This window comes from Micromys minutus (genome assembly GCF_963924665.1).
Source record: "Micromys minutus genome assembly, chromosome: 12".
In the NCBI taxonomy this organism is placed as follows: domain Eukaryota; kingdom Metazoa; phylum Chordata; class Mammalia; order Rodentia; family Muridae; genus Micromys; species Micromys minutus.
The window spans coordinates 46373016-46397782 of record NC_137981.1 but is presented as its reverse complement, the minus strand read 5'-3'; the positions used below and the strand labels follow the sequence as shown (position 1 = coordinate 46397782).

At 44.8% G+C, this 24767-nt stretch overlaps 1 protein-coding gene across 1 annotated transcript in view; it reads right to left on the bottom strand.

Annotated features, from left to right (window-relative positions):
- Nucleotides 1-24767, bottom strand: part of LRCH1 (leucine rich repeats and calponin homology domain containing 1) — a 170488-nt gene that overhangs the window by 62033 nt on the left and 83688 nt on the right. Inside the window, exons 3-4 of the mRNA XM_080925909.1 lie at nt 8576-8702; nt 656-761 (exon numbers count right to left, since the gene is read on the bottom strand). Of these exons, the coding sequence (XP_080782035.1) occupies nt 656-761; nt 8576-8702 (233 nt within the window). The remainder of the gene's footprint in view (nt 1-655; nt 762-8575; nt 8703-24767) is intronic.

Sequence of the window (24767 nt, the reverse complement as noted above, 5' to 3'; positions counted from 1 at the left end):
CCTGATAGCCAAAATCTGCAGAACCAAGATTGTCCCCTCCAGACTGTTAGCTTCACGTTCTGGAATACCACATGCCTGTCCAAAAAGAATTCACACCACCATGTTATATGGACTGGCCAAGTCCCATACCCCAAAATAAGGATATAGAAATCTTAACACCAATACATCAGAATTCAATGGGATTTGGAGATGAGGCTTCAATTCAGTAACACAGAGGGTTGAATCCTCTGATAGAACAGTGAAAAGAGATCAAGACACAGACACAAATAAGGGGGAGGGGGACTCATCTGTGAGCCACAGAGAAAGGCCTTGGAATGGACAACCCAGAACAGTGAAGCGATACCTGCTTGTCCTCTGAGCTACCCTCTCTGTGGACCTTTAAACAGAGCCCTAAAAAACTAAAGTATGTCCCACTAATGGTTATTTGGTTCTAGCCCCAATTCAAACTTCAACTTGACCATCACTGTTCTGACACCTGCCAGTGAGATTATGTATTACTATTTATTAATTGTTAATTATTAACCATCAGTTATTAGTAACAGCCAGTGCGCACACGCACGCCCCCACCACATACACAAGACCCAACACTCCTCATAAAAGTAAACCAAAAAGGTAATGTTTCCCATTCTCTTCACCTTGCCCTCCCCTTCCTTACCTGGTGGTAAAACCTTAAGGTAATTTCTTCGAACATTCAGTTCCCGTAGAGACTTCAGCTGGCCTATCTGCTGGGGCAAGGCTGTGATCTCGTTGCAGCTGACATCCTACAGCAAAGGGGGGATCAGAAGGAGGGGTCAGACAGAAATAATAAATGTCTTTTCCCAAGCAGCACATGTGAATTCTCCTCGAAGAACTTAAATGCTTGGACAAGTCTATATAATACTTTTTTATACTGGTCTCCAGGTCCCCAGTCAATGGGGCTCAATGGTAAAGAAAAGGAGTTTGCTTCACAAGGTCCTTTGGGGGCGCAAAAGACATTAGTGGCACTCTCGAGCTGTTTCTGTCACTTGATTTTTTAGGTGCTTGGACCTTAACTCAACTCCCACGACTTACAAGACAATATTACTAGTTCACAATACTCACAGCTCAGGGAAAGGAGGCTGTGTGGGACCTGGAACGCAGGTGCCGTTGACATTAAGAAGGAATCACCAGCCACCTTTCAGAAAGATTAGTTTCCTATCACACCGAGTTTTTACACAGAGAGATTCTGGCACGCTGACTGGATCCGTAACCTATTCCAAATGGACTTGCTGTCACACGGGAGGCGGCTATGGCAGACAGCTGCACACACACTTGTGAAGCAAGTCTGTGAGGTATGAGGATTCTGTCTTTGCTTTGAGACTGCAGTAAGTACCCCACTAACCTAGATTCGAACCAGCGCCTGCCACATCAAATACAGGCAGCTCTTATCCTATGCTCTAATGATCTGCCCCACGTCTTTCTCTCAGCTCTAGTAAGCAGCAGGGCTTTGCTTTCTTCTCTCACATCCCCAGAACGTCCTTCTTGCACAGAAGGTTCTCTGGCTGGCTCTGTCATCCATCTACCCGTCTGTCTGTCTACCCTTCTCCCCGACTCCCACCCCCTCACATCCACCCTTGACAGACAGAGCTACTGTAATGCAGACTTCATTCCGTTGTTCATTGGCATAAGCTTTCAGCCAGCCCCATCCTCCAGCTTTGGCCTCAGGTGATCCCCAATAGACACTATTTCACAAAGGCAGACACTGCCACTTGTACCAGCATGTGAGACTGCAGTCCATCAAGCGTGTGCACGCTGTGGCTGACACACTGTACTCTCCTAGTTTCAACTGTCCGAGGAGGGGGTAAAGGGAGAGAGATTAGGGTCACAGAGTGTTTGGGGTATCACCTTAGGTGCTGCCCTTGTCCTGATCCAAAAAATTAAAAGCCACATACGCCTCCAATGTTTAAAACAAAAATCACAAAATAACAAATCACCACCAGTACATCTACGGAAACAAAAACATGCAAGAACATAGAATCAGAATTAGGTGATGGTCTACTTCTGATCAGCCACAGAGTCCAAGAGCAAATCTTTCTGGTGAGAACTGGATCTTTCCATGCCTCGACTACATCACGAATCAGCACCCGGCCCGTGTCATAGCGGTTCATGACAGCCCTCGCAAGCATAGAACCCAGGCCAGCCCGAGGACAGTGTCAGCTGACATGCTACCTTAACAAACAAACCCAACCCCTGCAGGCTGTATCTAAGCACATGCTGGTAAAGTCAGCATGTGCTCACTACACATAAGACAATGCGGCATCTCATAAGCATCCAGTTTTCCCACCTAAGAAACAAGACATCTAGGGACCAACTCAAGCACAGAGGCCTGTATGGATTTTGAAGAGTAGCAGGCAAGGGTCAGTTATGTGAATAATACTATGTTCCTACTAGTTATGTGCCCCCCCATAATATAATAGGCATCCTATAATATAATAATAAGACAGGAATAGATTTCCTAAGAAAACCTATTACATAAGGGAGGGACAGGCTACTCACCACTGTATACTCAATACGGTAAAAACAGGGCACATCCTATTTCCCAGGCATCTCTGGGCCTAACCAAATTTTAAAGAGGTTATGAGTTTCATAAAAATAAACCCCACGGGTACTTGTGTCTAATTAGCAGAAGGAGTGTGAGAAAGCAATAATTATCTCCGTGCCTGGGGGGGTTTCAGGCTTGAAAATGCACAAGCAATGTTTCTAGAATGGCCTCGTTCTCTAGAACATTTCTGTACAAATTTAGTTTAAATAAGTTTTGCAAAGGGCTTTTGAAAAGATTATTTGGAAAAGATAATTAAGATTAGAAAATTAATCTTAAAATAAATAGCAATCAATGCCTCACATGTCTGCAATTAGCGAAGAGTATCAGACTGTAAATTCCACACCAATTTACTTACTAGAATATCCAAATTAATTTCTTCTGAATTTTCTATTAGCCCCAAGCCACTATGTCCTGGAGAATAACTCACCTAAGCTTCACTGAATCACTGTACACTCAACATTACAACATCACAACTGCACAACACAAGAATCACGAGAAACTGTTACAAATGTGTGCTGACTGAATTCTTCCTGACAGAGAAGCGTATCTAGTTATAACAACTTAAATGCCCAAACATAAGCTTTTCATGGACCACTAACCCAGCCTTATTGTATAGATCCTAACAATGACGTCAGTCACACTCAGGGATGGACAGAATGGTATAATACCAGCAGAAGAATGTCTATAAGAAAATTAGGTCTTTAGGAAATTGGTGCAAAAGCAAATTATCAATGGTCTCCAACCAGCACAGAACCACACCCCTCTGTAGAAGCGCCTTCTGTTTGTCTCACTGTATAACCTTAGGCAAGTGTCTCACTCTTTGTCTGCACACAGGAGGGATGAGCACCAGAGTAATGAGTCAGTCACCTGCCCAAAGTCACCTGCTGCAAACCCTGAGACCTGAGTTCAATCCTTGACACCTGGAAACCACAAGGTGGGAGGAGGGACCTCTCCCCTGCAAAGGAGGGGGCTCGTTCCCAAAAGTTTCCTAACCTGCACACTAGATGAATCAATAAATAAACGCAAACTAATAAATCAATAAATAAACACATATACAAATAAATAAATATGAAGTATTTCTGATTTTCTCTCTATACTGGGAACATCCACTGACTACCCAAGAAGTTAATGAAAACATTAAGTGATACTCAACAATGTCAATTTTCATTTCTTGGTAATAAAACATCCTACAGTCAGAACTTGGAAAAAGAAAAACATGTGTATTTAACTTAAGCTTGAACTCTTCAAAGGAGCAGCCTTTGATGTAATACATGATCTCCTCACACCCTTGCCTCTCCATTATGAGCCTATGCCCCGACCTTTTCGCATACTCACAAACACAGGCTCCACTCCCGGTTCGTGAAATGGAAGCCACAGAGGGGCCCTGAGTAACTCCCATCTTTCCACAGAAACCAGAAAGGTCAAAGGTACTTCCAGAGACCACTAATGGACAAATGATTACAGCAGACACACAATCCCACACCTAGCACAGAGGTGGGAACACTGGGGGGAAAAAAATCACGGGGGAGGACTCTCTTCAGAAGCTGGCCATCAAGTCTCTAAGCTCCAATTCTCCACACAGCCAGTGATTGAAAAGTAAAAACCCGTGTGTCTAGTTAGAGCCTGGAAATGTAACTTCCTACTAGCATGACTGGATCCAGTCTGGTGGGCTTTCTGGCTTTTAAGGCAGGCTTCTAAGTCCGGCCCTCTGTTCTCCTGTGTGGCACACAGGATGCTCACCCAGTAAGGGAGTAAGTGGGTGGGGTGAGGACATGAGGGAGAGGGAGAGAGAGAGAGAGAGAGAGAGAGAGAGAGAGAGAGAGAGAGAGAGAGAGAGAGAGAGAGAGAGAGAGAGAGAGAGAGAGAGAGAGAGAGAAAACAAGGCCAGCAAGCCACTCAGTACACAGTACCAGTGTGGAATTCCTGGGTCCTTGGCAAAGGTCTCATTCATAAAAGACCCAACTTTACTGAGCTGTCAGCGTGCTGGTTTTCGCAGATGCCCTCGATACAGCACCTCTCACCAGACACACCTCATCTGTCAGTAGGATTGTGCAGAAAAAGAACCACATTTCCAGAGATGCCTCAGCCAGTGAAACCCTTATAGGAGCACTGAGTTTGTATCTCAGCATAGGAGCACTGAGTTTGTATCTCAGCAACTATGTTAAAACAGATGGAAACAGAAGCAGCTGCCTGTAATCCCAGCCCCCACACCCCTGGGGTGGGGGGACTAGAAGATTCCTGGGGCTTGCTGGACAGCTAGTCTAGCTCAGTCATTGAGAGATCCTACTTCAAAAAATAAGGCAGAAGGGCCGGCGTCTGGGCTCAGGAGGAACACATGGAGCAGGATTATGAGGGCCTGAGCCAGATCTCCAGAATGAAAGTCAAAGCCAGGTATGGTGCTGTGTGACTATCATCCTGGCACTGAGTGGAAGGCCGACAGGGGTGCTGCTGTCCAGCCAGTCTGGCTGAAATACACCAAATTCTAGGTTCTCTGAGAGATGTGTCCTGGGAACATGGCAGAGAGTGACAGGGAACCCTGAACATTCTTCTCTGGCTCCCCCTGCACGGGAACAGGCATATATGTTATGTGTACACACATAAATGCACTGCCATACCCACACTTCTGCATATACAAACACAGAGAGACCCATATGCGAGTGAAGAATCAATTGAGGAAGGCACCCAAGATTAATCTCTAGCTTTCAAATATATTTATCAGCATGAAAATACATGCGTACACATATGCACAGACAGACACACACACACACACACACACACACACACACACACACACAGAGAGAGAGAGAGAGAGAGAGAGAGAGAGAGAGAGAGAGAGTTCTCAACAAGTTCCAAAGGTTTTAATTAATTAAATAAGATTTAGTCAGAGAGAGTTCTCAACAAGTTCCAAAGGTTTTAATGAATTAAATAAGATTTAGTCTACACAGGGCTACAGATGCCCACAACCTGGCCTGGTTCTACTGTAAGGAAACATTCAAATGTGTCCATTTATCCAGAGCCATCAAGGAGAATGTCTCCTGCTCATCTGCAAACATTTAAATAAGAGTCATATAGCAAACTGAACTAAGGAATGCCAGAGAAGGAAATCACAATCTTTCTAAACAAGATGATCACCTACAGTCTAGGTGACGAGGTAGATACCTGCAGCCTCTCAATTATAGTCAACCATCAACTATTATCTATCTATCCTCAATCAACCAATCAAACTGTTCATCTACCTACCTATCTTTGTAGTTCTAAGAGGGAAACCTGCAGAGGCACACATGCCAAGCAAGTTCCGCACCATTGGGCTCAGTACCAGTGTGAACTTTAATCAGACACACAGCTTCATCCCCTTAGGTAAGTAACCACCAAGCCAGCTCTTGACCATAACATAGCAACATGATACCCGCCTTGCTAGGTTATTTTACGACTTTCTGAAATGATGTGGGTAAATGTAACAGCAGTCTCAGAGAAGCACGCTCAGTAAATGTTAGCCTCCTCTCTTCTCTCTTCCCATACACACCACCTAAGCTGCAAGATAACCTCTGAGCGACGGCGAGGAAGCCATTCAGAGTGGGCAAGGGGGTCTGAGAGCTCTAGATTGTCTTATCAGTAGTGACTCCAAAAGGGTCAGATACAGAGTTAAGATTCCATCCACTGCTCTGCACCAGTGCCTGCATCGGATAGAAAATCCAAGCTGAGAAGAAGAATGGCTAGGTGTTGGTGACGGCTAGGTGGGCAGATGGCCATGCAGGTGTGGGACACTGGCCTTGCTGAGCAATGGCTGCCATTACTGTCTGTCTTAAGACCCTAAGGTAGTTGTTTTGTGATGGCAAGGCTGAGACGCTGTTCTGCAGCTTGAATTCCTTACAAAATTAAGAGCAACTGCTTTCTTTCTGATGGCTGGGGTACTTGGGCTTTGTTTCTAAAGTGGACGTTCACTCTGGAATATTCGTGCACACTTAGAAGTGGGTATGATTCTATTCAGAACACACTGATGTGAACACGTTTGAAACGGCTTTTCCGAAACAGCCAACAAACAATGCTTGGAGTCCAGTGGGCGGAGTGGTTTCCTCAGCATTCCAGCCTTAAATGGTGAGTTTGCTGAATACTCCAGGGAGTGCCCCACAAACTGGTAATCTGTAACTACAAAAACAATGGCCTCCTGCTCAAGAATGATATCTGGCTCTCTGGGGAACTCTCTCCCCAGTTGGTAACTAAAAATAATTTGACCTGACATGGCTACCTATAGTAACACTACTATTTTAAATAAATAAATAAATAAAGCTAAATCAAAGATAAATGAGGATGGATGGAAAATAATCTTTTTTAGTCTATGACCTTTAATCAAGGCTGACCGTATCACGTTAAATAACGTCATTAGTATATTTTGCCTGCTTCACAAATAAATGCCATATATGTTTCTTTGTTCTTAGTGTCTGTGAACGCCACAGACCATATGTGGAGGTCAGAGGACAACTATGGGGGTCAGTTCTCTCCTTCCACCATGTCAGTCCAAGGGACTGGTTCAAGGTATCAGGCTTGGTGACATGTTTCTTTACCCATGGAACCAGCCCAATGCAACCCCCTCTTAAATACTTTTTACCAAAAGCACACTTGCCCAGTCCCAGGGAGTAGCAGAACAGAACCCACCAAAGCTGCAGAGCTGTCCTACCAAAGTGGTGGCTCAGCCCTGTTGGCACTGAGCACTAGTGTGTGGCTGATCCTACGTGGGGTGCATGACCCCTGCATGATACAGACTGGACTTGGTAGGAAAGGCTTAGTACAAACACTAGGGCACAACCATCTCAATAGTTTTCTCTCATATACACACTGGGATCATGATTTTTACCTACCAAGAATTAAATATAACTTATAGCAAGGGCTTCCTCTTGTTTCTTTTAACTGTTTGAACATGGCCATGTTTCAACAATGAAACCCCATTTTTTGTGTGTGCCTAGGATGTCTACTGGACAGTGCCGCTGATGAGGGTGTTTCAGCTCAAGGTAGCATGGGCAGTGACACTTCCATATGTGACAGTCTCACTAGCCTGGGTTCCATCATTTGATCAGGAGGTCGAGAGCTTGGACTAGACAGCTTCTACAACATGCTGGCCCTCTTGACACTGTAATTTGCAGGTCTGGGGGACAAAGGACTGTGGCACTAGTAAGGTGGGTGTAGGACAGGAGCTGGGAACCACACAGGAGCCCCCAGCAAAGATCAGTTCACTGCATAAGGGACACACAGTTTGTGTCCAGAACTGGAGACAGCCACTGTTCTAGATATACCAAACTCCTTACAGAATCCCAGACCCTGCTTCGAGGCAGGCATGGTGCAGGAGGAGCTGAGAGTTCTACATCTTCCTCTGAAGGAAAACAGAAGACTGATTTCCAGGCAGCTAGGACAGGGTTTTAAAGCCCGGATCCACAATAACACACTTCCCCCAACGAGGCCACACCTACTCCAACAAGGCAACACCTCCTAATAGTGCCGTGCCCTGAGTCAAGCATAGTCAAACCACCACAGGTGGAGCAGCCTAAGGGGTGAAGCCTATGGTGGCATTAAGAGGTAGGGGGATCCTTTAAAGGGTGGAGCCTAGTGGAAGGTGATTGGGTGCTCTTTAACAAGGTTATCATAGTGTTTACAGGATCCCAATAAGGACCAATGAGAGTGGATCATCATAAAAGAGCAAAACTGGTCCCTCATTCTCCTTGGCTTCCTGTCCAGCCATGTGCTCTTCTCCCTCACAGATTTGCTCCCACCATGATGCTATCAGCTGTGAGTGAGGAAATCCCTCAGCAGTGGCCGAAGAGATCACATACTTTTCAGCCTCCAAACTGTGATCTAAATAATCAATCTGTTGTATAAAATCCCCAGTCTCGGGTATTTTGTTAGAGCAGTGGGAGAGGATGACCACAGGCTTTCTCCTCATCCTTCTGGAACAAAGTCTTTCAGGGGACCTGAACGGTTATCGCCGGTTAACAAACAAGAGCATCTTAGAAATCAGTAACATACCAACTCCATTAACTGTTTGAGCTGACCTATCTCTTCAGGCAGTGATCCAAGCTTGTTGTTACTTGCGATTAAGACTTTGAGAGGCAGACCACACAGGCAGGCGGGCAGGGCAGACAGCTGATTTCGACTGTAAAGACAATACAACAAGAACACATGTAAAAAGAAAGGCCACGTCATGATGCTGCCTGCTGGGTGGGTTCTCTTTTGTTGGCAACTGCGTTTTCCTCCGGGCTGTTGGAGATCCCTATGTAGGCCTGCCCATCCTGGAATCCTCAATAGCTTACGATGGCTTTGAGCGGTATAATCTCTCTCTGCATTCCAGGTTTGTCCATGAAATCACTCAAATTTTACATTGTAAGTGCACAAGAGGGAAAAAAACACCTGAGAAAAAAATGAAGGAGTGGACAGACAAGACTGGATAACAAATATCAAAATACAATTTGACAACTGCCTTGACATTTTCACTTACACTGGTTAGAATGGTCCAGATGGATAAATCCCCTGCTGGTGGGGAATACAGAGCTAGGGGTAAACACATCCATTGTTGGTGGGAGTGTCAACTTGTGTGGTCCCTAGGGAAAGCAGTGTGGCTGTGGGAACTGATGTACCGCAAGAGCCAGCTGTACCACTCTGGGATGTTTCATCCTACCACAGAGACACTTGCTCAGCCATATTCACTGCTGCTCTCTCCATAATAGGCAGAAGTTGGAAACAACCCAGATGTCCCTCAGCGGATGAGCGGATAATGAAGAAGCGACCTCTTTGTACAACGGACTATTACTCGGCTATTTTAAAAAAATGAAATTCACAGGTAAATGGGATAGAACTAGTAAAAACGATTCCGAATGAGATAACCCAGACCCAAAAGAACTATGGTATATATTTGCACACATGCAGATGTTAGCTGCTAAGTTTCTGCACGCAGAGCTGTAACCCATGTAACTCTGGGGTTAGACACAGAGTAAGAGACTGGGGGAATAGAACAGATGGCTTTGGGTTGATGGGGGAGTGGGGAGAGAGGGACCATCTGATCCTTCCTGTGGGAACTCCGTGAAAGAGGAGGCGAAAGGATTGTAAGAGCCAGAGGAGATGGAAACAGCAAGAAAGCATGGCCTTCCAGACACAACAGGGCTGACACCATATGAACTCACAGAGCATGCATGGGTCTGCACAGGTCTATGTCAGATGGGGTCCCAGTGGTGAAAGGAGGAAGTGGACACAAAGCCCCATCCCTAACCCAGAAGCTGTCTCCAACTGTAACTGTTTACAAAGGAAAAGTTCATTCTCCAATGGAATCTCACTGGACACACGAACCACTTGTAAAGACAGGAACCATGCTGAGCAATAGATAATATAATGTTCTTGAAGTGTGTGTGTGTGTGTGTGTGTGTGTGTAGGGTGGGGGAGGGGAGGCTTTTTTTTAACCTTATAGGTTTTTTTGCTTATATATTATAGCTTCCAGTTTAGGGTTTGTATGGGATTTCTATGTGTGTGTCTGTGACTACGCGTGTTCTTATACTTTGTCTTCAGCTCTTTTTGTGTCTGTGCAGCTGTTTGTCTTTATATTATTATTATTATTATTATTATTATTATTATTATTATTATTACTACTATTATTTTAGAAGCCTGTTTTCTAAAAAGAGAGAAGAGAAAGCAAGAAAGGATGGGGACTTGGGTACATGGGGAGGCAGGAAGCAGTTGAGGGAAGGAAGCCATAATTAGATATATTATATAAAAAAAAACTTTTTAATTTTTAAAATTTACAATGGAATATTTTTAAAAGAAATTCTCAATTCTGAGGGAAAAGTGCAGTTTGAAAGAACGGATGAACTGTGGGATCCTGAAACAGTGAGTCAAGTCAGTGTTCCAGCTGTCTGGAAGTATCCCTGATGGTCTGCAAGGTTCCCACCAAACATGTGAGCACTGTTTAAGGAACGGACGATGCTAAGCCCGGGGTCTGATCACTCCACTTTACACGGACCAAATCATCACAATGCGCACACAAGTCTCAGCAACTCCTGTGGGCCTATGATAAGCACAGAGTGGCCCTCAGTGACAGACAGCTTTGCACGGTGTAGTGTCATGGAGTTCCTTGGACAGAAGGACAGGAAGACAGAATAAAGCAGAAGGATAGACTTTCTCTCAAACCAAGAGCAGAGGGAGCTGGAGCTGCTACAGCTTGGGCCATTAATAGTCCCCAGTGCTGCAGACTGCTTCTTAAATGTCCACCACAAGGCTGGAGAGATGGCTCAGTAGTTAAGAGCACTGACTGTTCTTCCAGAGGAGCTGGGTTCAATTCCCAGCAACCACATCGCAGTTCACAAAGTCTGTGACTCTTCTCCCAGGGGCTCTGACAGCCTCACACAGACACACATGCAGGCAAAACATGAGTTCACATGAAATAAAAATAAGTCACTGAGAAGAAAGCCCAGTAACCTCCAGAGGTACCTCTCTGACACACCACCAGCTCACCACAGGCCCCAAAGCAATGGGGCCTACAGACTAGATTGGGACTTCCAAAAGAAAGTCAAGGCAAACCTTTCCTCTTTTAAAGTTGATTCTTTCAATTGTTTTGTTACACAAACAAATTGCTACCTAACTAGTCTCCCCTGACAGCAAGGACAGGAACCTCAGTCAGACAGGACCAAAGCAAGCAATACTTCAGAGGCACTGTGTACCCAAAAATTAAATAAAAATAAGTTAAGCACATTTAGAATTTACTGGTAGATGACTTCTTTCTTTCTCTCCTTCTTCCTATTTCCCCCTCCTCCTCCTCCTCCTCCTCCTCCCCTCCTCCTCCTCCCCTCCCCCTCCTCCCCTCCCCCTCCTCCTCCTCTTCAGTTTTATGAGTGTTTTATTTGAGAACATGTACCATATACATACAGGTACCTAGACAGAGCATCAGATCCCCTACAAGTAGACAAGTAGAATTATGAATGGTTGTGAGCCACCATGTGGAAACTGAACCTAGGTCCTCTGGAAGAGCAGGAAGTGCTTTTGACCACTGAGCCATCTCTCCAGCACCAAAGAGTTTTAATATTGACTTTAAGCATGAAAAGGAAGAAACAGAGAGGGGAGTATGAAATGTCCATGAGCACAGGCATGGTTTCTCAGAGGAGAGCCACTATTGGTAGGGAGAAAAGAATTACAGCAACCTACAAATCCGTAGGGTTCTCTCAGCTCCTCGCTGTCGCTACAAGGGCTGCTACACCCGAAGTCAGCCTGCAAAGGAGCCAAGAAAAAGAACAAAGAAATATGGCCTCCTACCAAAGGATGCCTGGAACCCAGAGGGCCTCAGCTTCCCAGAGCAGCCAACCAAGTATGATGAAGGCTTTGCTCCACTCTGCATGCAGAGCTAGACCACACACGGGGTCTTCAAATCTCCCACTGTCCACGTTTGGTTTTCTAAGACAGAGAAAGAGAGTCAATTCATGAAACTGGGTTGGCTCTCCACATGTTCATGTCAGCCATTGAGTTCAGGCTGCTCCCTGACACAGAGACAGATGGGTACAGTTCTCTGACCTTCTTTACCCATTATTGTCTAGATGCAGCCAACAGCATGTGATTGCAATTATTAAAATCTTCCCGGTGTTTGTGCATATACACATAACACGCCAGTGTCATACCCTTAGTGTGTGCACATTCATACGTAAGTCACAGTAAGAAAGACAGATTTCCAATATATCAAAATATCATTGGTGGTCATTTGGGGATATCTAATAAGTGAGTTTTTTTTCCCTCTGCACACATTGTTATATTTTCTGAAATTCTTACAAGTATATTTATAGTAAGAAAAGAAACATCGTGTAACAAGGTATTAGATATTTCTCTCATGGTGTTTCTATGAAAAGTCCCCGATATACACTTCTCTGTGCACTGCGGTGCTTATGCTATACTAGAGACCCTACAACCCATGGATATAGTAAGGGGCAGGAATCTGGTCCACCAAGAGATAACTATCCTATGGGCTGGGGGGAAAAAGGCACTGTTCTGGGCAAAGAGCTCGGCATCACCCCTACTCCAGGCACCCGATGTCCATCTTGCTCTATTAGGGAAAGAAACAGTGCATTAACAATGTCTCCCATGGCCCAGAGCTGCAGAAAAGCTGTTTCTACAATTGGGCAGAAAGCCTTTTCATAAAGGTTCAGAAGGAGCGAGTAAATGGGGAGCCTCCCACAGGCCTGGCTCTGGGGGACCAGGTAGCTACCTCCCAAGGTTAAAATCAAAGACAGATTATGATACTCTTCCCAGTCTCCTGGAACAGTGGAAGGTGAAGTGGGCCCCAGCTTGTCCCTCTGTCCTCTTTCAGCCCTCACACAGCCCTCTCCCACCTACAGGGACCCGTTTGAAAAACTGGTTCGATAAAGGTCCCCTTGGTATTCTGGCTTTTCTCAAGCTCCGAGAAGGGCTCTACATCCACCTCTAGGAAGAGAGCTCAGTTATTCAAAGGCGACACGTACATCATTCACAAGGTGATTTGTGATTATGAAATATTTATAAATATGTAAGCCAGGCATGGTGGCGTACACCTGTCATCCGGCACTTAGGAAGCCAAGGGAGAAGGATCGCCAGGGATAGAGTGAGACCTGTCTCCTAAAGCAGAGACGTTTATGGAGATCCTTTTCACGAGGTTAAACAGGGCAATTCTCTTAGTACAAAGGCATATCTCAACTTCCTGCTGAAGAAAGAATTATAGGGGGGGGGGGGGGGAGATGGCTATTTCCAGAAATTTCTACTTTCCAACCCATGTTGAGATCTTTCCTAATACTTCTGTTATGGGGTTCCCAATTAATGCAAGCGCCTAACCAGGCCAGTGACAAGACTGACCAAGTCATTATCACAGCAGTCAAAAACAGTGGGCTGTGCTGGTACTGAAGGTGTTTGACAGCCAGTGCTGGCTTCAAACAGAATAGTCTGAACACCAGAAAGGTTGTTCAGTAATCTAAAGTGCCTGCTGTCCCTTCCAGAGAACATGAGTTTGGTTCCCAGTCCCCATGTCGGACAGCTCACAACCACCTTTAACTCTCTTAACTCCAGGACCACCACCCTTTTTCTAACCTTCAAAGACATTCCCACAGACACACTTTAGAAAACCCTAAGCTTATAAAACCATCCACGGCCTCTTTGGTGGGTCAAATGGTTTTTACACCGAAAGCTGCTCAGCTCCTCCAGTCTGTGGAGTTGATAATCTAGTTAATTAGCACGCCATGGACAGGGGCATGTTTCCTCTTTGTCACATCTGTTCCTTCAGCATCGGATTCATATATTTTGTCACAAGATGTTTTTGGATTCTTTGCAGTTTTCATGACAGTCAACGGAAACACACATGGGTAACAAAGACCTGTGGTCCCCAAGGGAAGCATTCATAAAGGGGAGGGGCAACTGTATCCTTTTAGCTCCATGTCCACTGCTGACATCAGCAGCCTTAGCTTCCTGAAGCCAGTCATCTGGCACCTATTTCTCTCAGACAATTCCCAGGGGCCCCACACCTCGACTTCTCTACTGCAAGCCTACGGGCTAAACGCAGAACCTTCATGGAAAGAATGTTTAAGGATAAGGTCACACAGTACCTGATAAGGTAAAGGCCAAAGTTTAATCTTAGATCTATTCAGTGTGGCCTGGTCTAAAAAAATCGAATTTTCTTTATTGTTGTTTATTTTGGTTACTCTGTACAAATGAGTTGATTTGTAGTGAAGGGCTGGCTTATCAAGCTGATACAGAATCACAGGTTCAATTGTGCAAGCCCCGGGATTCCCCATCCTTGATGCTGGAGAGCCTGTCTACCTCCTCCTGCCTCTGTCTCTTGTCTGTGTGGGTAAACAGGACAGGGAGAGAGAAGAGGGACAAAGGCCTGGCTTTCACCTGGTCCTTTGATACCACTTTCTCAGTAACTCCTCATCATAAACAGTAACAGGGCTCAAGATCATCTCTGGCTTTGTTTGTTTCATACCCAAATGCACAGGATAAACGTTCACACACCAGTACCCTACCCATCTTGTTGTGATAAATATTTAATATTAGTTGGGGGGGTGGGGTTCTGCCCCACCTTGGATCATTCAGTTCTCTGATAAAAGACACAAAACGTTTGTATTTCTAACAAGCCTTACTCAGCACTAGAGCTGGGCAGATATCAACCCTCTCTGGCTATTAGTACCAACGTCCCTATCAATAACCCTGAGGATATGACTCGCCATGCTCCTCCTGGGCTGCTCTTACTCCAATCAGGCAGCCTTCATGGCTTGTTCTCAAGATTCTTTACCCCATGGCACCTTCTCCCTCTTTTCCTCATAGAATCTACCTCAGACCCCAAACCCCAGACTGAAGCCCCACCTACCTCTCTCTTCTGCCCAGCTATAGGCTGTAGGCATCTTGACTCAACCAATGGTTTCAAGCTAAGGAGCCAAGTTCCATAGCATCATTAGGTGTACATGAAAATCTTCTTGTTCTGAGGACAACCAAACTTGGGGGCCAGTATTTAGCATTATACTACATAGCAAAAGAACAAACTCGTTCTTCTTAAGTTAAGGATTCACAGGCCAAGATGTTTCTGATGGGTTTATTTTTAGAGAGTATTATTTATATGTATTTTGACTGAAGAATTTATCAGTGTCCATTTTGAAGGCCTACATTAATTACTTTTTGTTGGTTTATTTTAGAGTTATTTTTCTTGAAATATTTTTTAAAAACATAGACATGTGATATTCTTTATCTGATTTCACTACCAAGGAATAATACTCTTTTCCCCTCTACAAATTATAGGTGTGTGTGTGTGTGTGTGTGTGTGTGTGTGTGTGTGACTTAGAAATAGTTCATACAAAATGTTTATTACCGACTTATCTACTATGACCTTTGTACTACTGTGCAGAATGCTCACCAATCGTGGAGCCACGGGGAAGAAACTGAAATCCCACCTTTGCCAAAATGTTCATTTCTATAGCTTGAGGTGGGCCATCTAATCTCTCTGGTTTTGCTGGTTAACAAAAGAACACAGTAACGATCTACCTTGATCTAGTAAAATGGCTCAGCAGGTATTGGAGCTCACCTCCAATACTGATCATCTGAATTTGATCTCCAGGACCAATAGCAAAAGAAAAAACATACTGCAGAAAGTTGTTTTCAAACCTCCACATATACTATAGGATTCACATGTGTGCACACGCGCGCGCACACACACACACACACACACATACACACACACATGAATAAATAAACACAAATGATATTTTAAAAAATCTACCTAACGTGAGCTTCTAGATGCAAAACTGCTCAGCCAAACACTAAATAAAAGTGAAACCATCCATATTTTACTACTAATACAGTTTATAAGGAGCGTTAACAAAGGAGCAGATGTGTGCTCGATTACTTCGATTTATTGTCCTGCTTAAAGTTTCAGCTGCTTTTAAGCACTGACTGGCAAGACCTCAGAAGCGGAGTGGGGAAGACACCATTGGAGACCTAAAAGACATAAGTACTTATTAAGTACAGAAATCATCTAGACACCCCAAGTCAAACAGGCATGTTAAAAACCTGTAGGACAATTAGAAGAATATAACCTAAGTAAGATATACTATACTATTAAGGAGTTAATTGTATATTATTTACTAGGTTTGGTAAATAAGGCTGTCCTATTCTCTAACAGGGAAAAAAAGAATAAAATATGACTCTGTTTCTGTCAGTGGAAACACAGGCCAAAACTAAATACAATCAAAGACCTGCTGAGGAGAGCCAGACTGGACCCTGACCCCAGCCAAGTCCTGTCTTTAGCCCAGTCAGGACAAGGGCATGCCCCACCGATGGGCTTTCCTCTGCGCATTCATTCTCTCCCCAACCCATTGAGGGTCACCCCACCCATTCATTCTCTAGCAAACATGAGCCCTGGGATATACTTGGTCTTCAGACAGTCAAAGAAACCTCGATGGGAAATTATTTAACCTTCACAGAACTGATAAGAAAACACCTCAGGGCCAAAGAGTCATGAGGCTGGTTCAGTGTGACCATACCAGACTCAGCATCTGCAGCTCGGAGCAAAGAGACAAACATCTGGACTGACAGCTGGAGTATTACTGTCTGTGCCGGGCACCTGAGGTGCAGGAAGCAGGGGTTGCTTTAGCCAGGAAGTTTCCTCTGTTGACAGGATACCTCACCTAATATTTTGATTCTTTGGTGTGACATCTGCTCCCCGTCCCTGAAATCATCACCACCTGTCTTCTGTTTTGCATATGACACCTGCTAGTTTTCATACACACAGGGTAATGAACAATGTCCATAGAGAACCAATTCATTTTCCTGCTTCCTGAAAAGTCGACCCTGGCAAAGCATCTCACCCTCACCTTCCCTTAAGGTACTTCTGGTCAACCAGCACTCCTACCCCCAGGCCCTTCATTCCCACAGGAATATGTGACAATTAACTACAAAAGCTGCCTTTGAGTCACCTCATAATATTAGTGATGTGCTTTAGTTTTATAAAGTACATCAATATAAAGCTAAAATTAAATAGGCACTATTTTTATGCTCCATTATAGAACAAACAAATTATATTATACAAATTGTTTTTTTGCATTTTTAATTGGATATTTTATGTATTTACATTTCGAGTGCTATCCCCTTTCCCAGTCCCCATCCTCCCATCTCTCCTCTCCCTGCTTCTATGAAGATGCTTCCCTTCCCACCCACCCACTCCCACCTCACTACCCTGGCATTCACCTAGACTGGGGAACTGAGCCTTCTCAGGACCAAGGGTTCCTCCTATTGATGCCAGACAATGCCATCCTCTGCTACATATGCAGCTGAAGCCATGGGTTCCTTGGTTGGTGGTCCCATATGTACTCTTGGTTGGTGATTTAGTCCCTGGGAGCTCTGGGTAGTCCGGTTGGTTGATACTGTTCTTCAATCTGAAAGTCTATTTACTTGGTAGTACTGGGAATTGAACCCAGGGTCTCCCCAATTCTACTGTTCTGCACTAACCTCAGCCCAAAGAAAGAGTTTAGTTCAAGTTCAATGGGCACACCCAATCTGAGAGCCCAGGTTTAACCCTCCCTTTGAAAGCAAGTGTGAAAACTGCAACCTGACCATTACTGTCCTTTGCAATCTTAAAATGCCTCAAAACAGGAAACACGTATGATTATTCCAATTAAGACTTGAACTGGGTTCTTGGAAACTATGCCAACTAATTTCATGCCCACACCTTCATGTAGAAGGTCTGTTTGCAGCAGGTTAGGGATTCGGTTTGGAAGGAGAACTGTAACAAAGTCAGGCCCCCAGAGTGAACCTTCAGAGGCACGCCTCAGCATTCAGCCCACGTCTGCACGGCCTTTCAGCTGTGCATGCCTGCACCATATTTGGGGACTGCAACTGTACTGGTTTCCCACAATAACAGCCCATCAGTCTCCTCTTGAGTATAAATAACCCACTGCTTAAAATATTCCATATGTTTACACCCCAACTGGGTAGCAACCACTGCTAAAAAACATCCACAGTTTGATTAGATAATGCCTGGACCTCGGATAATTTCTCTCCTTACGACGAAGCGCTAAAATCTACCGGTTGAAATCTGCTTCATTTAAAATGAAGGTGAATGCTTGAAAATCAGGAGGGACTACTCCAGGCAAACTCAGTATCAGGGAGAATGTTAATTTATCATACACTCTCAGAACCAACAACATGGGTTTGGGGTTATACTGCTGTACGTGTGTGCAGGGAGGGTGTTCGTGTGTGTGTGTGTGTGTGTGTGTTTTACATGTAACATCCACCTTGTTTTTTTGTTGTTGTTGGTTTTTTTTTTTTTTTTTTTTTTTTTTGGTGACAGGTTTCTTTCATTGGCCTCTCACTCACCAAATAGACTAGGCAGACTGGCCAAATGCTTTCTTACTAATAGGTTTACCAAAGCTTGTGGGTCTTCCCTCCTCCACACATTCATCCTGAAATTTAAACACAGCACGAGAAAGCTGGGATATGGTGAGGGAAAGACACAGACTTTCCAGCAGGAGGCAATAAAATGCTGCACTAGTAGTTAATGGTTGGTTCTTGCTAAAGAGGGTGAAGGAAGGGGGTGAAGATAATTCTGAGACCTCCCGCAGGTGTGATGCAGAAGAACAGCATGATCCAAGGGGGGAAAGGTACACAAGGAATGGCCTCAGTCTCAGCCACTTTTCCATGACTGTGGTAAAACACCACAACCAAGGCAACACGGAGAAGGACTCCTTTGATTTATGATTCCAGAGTCATAATGGTCCATGACTTCAGAGGGGAAGTAGCATGCTGTACCACAAGCAGGAAACAACAAGAGCTAACTGGGAAATGCCTGTGACTACTGAAACCTCAAAGCCTGTCTCCCGGTGACACACCTCCTCCAACAAGGCCTCACCTCCTAAACCTTCCCAAACACCCTCAGGAACTGGGGACCAAGTATTTAAACACATGAATCTACAAGGCCGTCTTCACTGAAACCTCTACACTTAGTTTTGCTCACGCTGGATTTTGGGGCGTGAATGATACATCCAAGGACCTGGATGGCTTGAAAGAAGCAAGGGATGATGTTCAAAGGAGCCAAACCGATGGAGAATAAACTTGGGGCATGTGAGACAGGAGGTGTACTGGCTGGTTTTGTGTCAACTTGACACAAGCTGGAGTTATCACAGAGAAAGGAGCCTCAGTTGAGGAAATGCCTCCATGAGCTCCAGCTGGAAGGCATTTTCTCAACTAGTGATCAAGGGAGGAGGGCCCAGCCCATTGTGGGTGGTGCCATCCCTGGGCTGGTAGACCTGGGTTCTATAAGAACGCAGGCTGAGCAAGTCAGGGGAAGCAAGCCAGTCAGTGACATCCCTCCATGGCCTCTGCATCAGCTCCTGCTTCCTGACCTGCTTGAGTTCCAGTCCGGACTTTCTCTGGTGATGAACAGTGATGTGGAAGTGTAAGCTGAATAAACCCTTTCCTCCCCAGCTTGTTTTGTGCAGGAATAGGAACCCTGACTGAGACAGGGAGGTCTTAGAGGAAGCTTTGGGGAACAAAGCTTTGGCAAACTCCAGCTTTAAATAAGTGCAGGAAGAGAGAATATTCCGACTTAGAAGCAGAGGAAAAAAGAGGAAGAGGCAGAAAAGTCCCAGTCAAGGGTGATTAAGAAAGGAAAACATCACTGTCATTATTACCAACCAGCTCCTGAGTTCTTTTTCTACTCATGAAGCAATGTGAAAGTCCTAGGAACTATGAACAGTACATGAGCATTTTACTCCATTCTTGTCGAGACCAAGCAACATCACTGAACTACAACCAACTACATAGTCCCTGAACTGTGACAGTGTTTTTCTAGAGTATATAAGCTGCAGAGCCTTCCTATGGGGTTTCTGAAGAAAACAGTTAGGTGGCTCTCAAGGACTAAAGAAGAGAAACTTCCCTTAGACAGTAATAAAGAATTCCTGGCTGGTCCTATGGATTCTACCTAAGTACACTGCTACCAAGCATTCAATGGTCTGAACAGAGAAGTTAAGCTATCTTCCAGGGTACATTCTGGCTAAGGGCACAGTGGTCTCAGGGGCAGCAACAGCTACAAAGGGGAGAGTGCTTCTAAAGCCATTGTCTGAACTCCCTGTGGGGCTCTCACTCAACTTACTGACCAACTAAAAGCAAATGAGCTCGCAAAGCACACAGGTCATTCTTTGGTTCTGTTCTACCACCTGCAGGCAACGGGTCCCTCACACTCCTTAAGATACCTGATCCATGACCTCCAGGAAATATTTTCCCCATCTATAGTCCTGCTCAATGAGCTCATTGCTCCTTCACATAATGACAGAATTCTGAATTAGTGACATGTATGTAGAGGTCACCAGCTAAGGACCCAAGAGGAAACAAAGCAAGAGGAGGAAGCCCATTAGCACAGGTATCCTCTCCAGCTGCTCCCAGGGGTGGGGAGGAGGGTGGGGAGGGGGGAGGGAGATGGGATGGAGGGAGGGTTCAGAGAGGAGAGCAACCTTGCTCTGCTATTCCCTCAGGAGCAGGGTCCCTGTGAGCTTCTAAAACCCTGAGCCAAAGCCAAGCTTTTCACCCTGGGGATGTTGTGCTCAGTTATTTGATCGCAGCAAGGAAAGTCTCAGTAAAACACCAGCCACAAACACAAAACGTGTGACAATGGAAGAGCTGTGAGTGACTTTCAAATTTAGGGTTGACATTTCTTTTTTTTTTTTTTTTTTTACATGTATGCATTATTTTTCCCCAGCAAAATACGCACGAGTAACTCATGGAATTAACTGCACAGGAGCTACAGAAAATCTTGAACAATCAAAAGAATCTACAAACAGGAAAGATAGCTTGAAATACTCAAATTTTTCAAAAGTAAAGTTCTAAAAGGTACCTGAAAACAGATCTTTAGAATTCAAAGCTCACTGGTCAAAATAATTCTGAAAAAGTAGAAACAATTTACGGGTGATTTAAAAACCAATATATACTATGCTTTGGACAACTGGGTGGTGATCTTAGGACAAGAGAAGTAAAGGGTCTTGAGAGGTGAGAGGAGCCTTTTGGGGTACCCTTAGGTCACTTGGAGCATATTCTAGAAGAAAAGTAGACCTGTCTCTGTGAGTTTGAAGTTTGAAGCAAGCCTGGTCTCAAGTTTCAACACAGCCCTGGCTATATAGTGAGACTCTGTCTCAAAAACAAACTATTTTAAGGGGGGGGGGGGGGGGATGCAGGAATTCACAGTCCAGAGACTAAAAGGAGGAACCATAACAACCTTCAGATACAAAGGCTTCTTCTTGTTTCGGTACGTGGGCTGTCCCTGAAAAACACCCTCACAATCAGATCCATGAAATGGTTCTTCAGTGCATGGAACCCAGGGGAGATGGCACTCAGCAAGATAACAAGGTCAAAGTGCTCAGTACCACCATTTCTGTCGCTCACTGACTTGGGGGAACAGCCCCCTTCTGCCTCACACCTACTACAAAGGCTGCCCAGGAGCTCATTCAGTGTTGTCAGGACTAAATGGTGTTGGTGGAGGTGAGGGCAATGACTCAGACACAGCATTTTCTATATACGCTTGACACAGTACAGAAGGGGCTGCTTGCCCCTCACTCTCTCCCTCCTCCCTCTCTGTCCCTTCTCTCCCTGTGCCCCTCCAGCCTCTCTCTTCATGTGTCCACTGCCAGCCCCTTCCCTTTCTCTTTCCCTTTCCTCTCCCCCCCTCTACCTCCTCCCCATGCCCTACATAAACTCTATTTATACAATACCATCCTGTGGCTGGTACCTCATGGGGGGAAAGGGATGCGTCAGCATGGGCAGGCAGAGGCATCTCCCTTTCAACCTCACCAAACCTCACTCTATGAAACATGCCCCCTGGTTTTCTTTTCTTTTTTATAGAACACAACATTATATATATATATTATAAAACACACATATTAATATATACACATATATGTACATTTATGTATGTTTGTTTTTTCTTCTCCAATCTCTTCTCATACACAGCACTATTTATAAGACAGTATATTAACTTCAGGAGTTTTACAGGAAATGTAACGAGTTGATTATTGATGGAATGACAATGTTACACAAGGTTTTTATTGGTCTAGTAAGAAAAATAAATGCAATTTGGAGCTTGCTCATTTGGGACCTCAGAAAAAACACTGAGAATTACCATAAGTGAAGAGAAATGCCTGCAGTGAGTTCCAAATAATCGTTCACCTTATTTCCAGAGAGCTGCTCTGGGGCACAGAGATCTTCATATCCCTATAAAGATCAGAAACAGAACAGGAAACAAAGCCAGGGAACTCAAACTTGGTTCTTCTGAGAGCATAATGCCGCCTTTGTGTTGCGGCTTTTTTTTCTCCCAATACAAACAGTGAGCTAAAACATCTGTGATCAGGTGCGTACAATGGAAAAACCCTCCTCGGAAGTCTTGCCAAGTATGGGCTATGCTAAAAGGAATGGAATTTGGTAAGAAATACCCCATTATCAATTCATTTGTGTTTGGTAGCCTGCCAGCACAAAACAAAGAGACATAAATTTATGTACACTTTACACACAATTGATAAAGACACCCAGAAGTTTAGGGTACATTGCTTATATGTTCAACCATATGAGCAAATGCCTGGGAACCCTAAAAACCCGAGACTTAAGGCATATGGAGACAGCTGTGCTATGTAGTCTGAATGTCCCAATGGCCTGCTTTACTTCTCCCATTCCATGGGAAGTGTTTCCAGATTTTAAGATTAATATTATCAAATCGCAATCTGAGATTTTATAAGGTACAACATAACCGTCTTATACGCACATTACATGTGTCCATGTACGCACAAGCACGTACACACACACAGATACACAAGCTCAAATACACAAGCAAACACATACACACACATGCTTTCATTTTCCTTTTGAATAGAGCTCCATAAAAAGGAGAAGACTTAAATATGTATTAATTGAAACGAAACTCCAAGTTCAGAAAAGCATCAACTTTTCCAATTGTCTAGAGAGAAGAGACAGCTCGAGGCAAGAGAAAAATGAAAGTTAATTATTGTTTCACAACAACAACAGCAACAACCACAGAAGAAACAACTGTGCTTTCTAAAGCTGCCCTGGCCCAGGGTCCCTCAAATAAGAGAGTGCGTGTCCAGAGGATTAACGATTTTTTTCTGAGAATGAGCCTCAGAAGAATGTGGGGATGCGGGTTATATGACCATCAGGAAGTTGGCTCCCTTTGCACATTGTTTAGCGGCCAAAAGGGATACCAGGCAGCAGAGGTGACAGCCAAAATACATTCCTTTTCCGGTGTGATAACATCTCGTGGGCCAGACAACCCTCTACACAGGCAACAGCTCCAAACCCAGTCCAGTTAAGCTGAGGGAACGCGGGTTTCTGAGGAGCAGTCCAGCCCCAGCTGGTGTTTCCTCTGAGAATAGGAAACCCGCTCCCCCTCGTCCTGAGAGCAGTCTGATTAAATGCTGTGAAGAAGTTTGGTTTTTCGCACTTCTATTCTCTGAAATAAACCAGCTATGCCAGAGTCTCCAGCCTGAGATCCACAACACTAATTGCTGCCAAGTCCTCTGGGCTATTCTACTTTCTCCTGGAGCTCTAACACCTTTCCAAGGCTTTCAGATAGACTGTAGGCTTGCCTGTGTGGCATTAGTCAGAGTGTTTGTTGCTGTATAGCGACTGGCTTGCTGAATCCGTTTTATTATTCTTGGCCACGTTTCTTGGACAAAGACATTTTCTAACAGGAAGACGTAGGGGGCACATACACTAAACTAACATAACCTTTGGTTGTGAACACCAAAAGGCACAGATGCAAAGCTTCCAGGCTGCAAACACGGGCTACATCAACAGCAACAACTCAGTATTTTCCACAAATGTTACATTTCCATCATGTGAGAAAAGGTGGAAAACAGACTCATGTTTCTAAATGCAGTTCATGGTCAAGATGCTTTCATGTGTGAATTAATCCTACCACTTGAGAAGACTCGAGAGTCCTTGGCACAAAGCAGCCATTTGGAGATTGCAGATAACACAGAACAGACTATACCAGCCAAGAACCTGGCTAAGCAGCTGCAACATATCCCTGCTCCACCACCACCACCACACCACCTCCATCACCATCACCATCACCACCACCACCACCACCACCATCACCATCATCACCACCACCATCACCACCACCATCACCATCACCACCACCACCACCATCATCACCACCACCATCATCACCACCACCATCACCAACACCATCATCACCATCACCACCACTACCATCACCACCACCATCATCACCATCATCATCACCACCACCACCACCATCACCACCACCACCACCACCATCATCATCATCACCACCATCACCATCATCACCACCACTACCACCATCTCCATCACCATCACCACCATCACCACCACCACCATCATCACCATCACCACTACCACCATCATCACCACCACCACCACCACCATCATCACCACTGTTGGGATTCTGTAAACCCCACCCCTCAGTTGCTTAGCAACAACCAGGTATGCCCCACCCCTCAATTACCCAGCAGTGGCCAAGTATGCTCCACCCCAGTGACCTGACACTATAAAAGGAGCTGTTTGACCCCTCCTCTCTCTCTTGGCCTCTCTTGCCCTTGTGCTCTTGCAGCCTTGCTCTCCCTTTTCCCTTCCCTTCCCCCCTCTCTCCCACGTGCTCATGGCCTGCCTCTACTCCTCTACTTCTCTCTCTGTG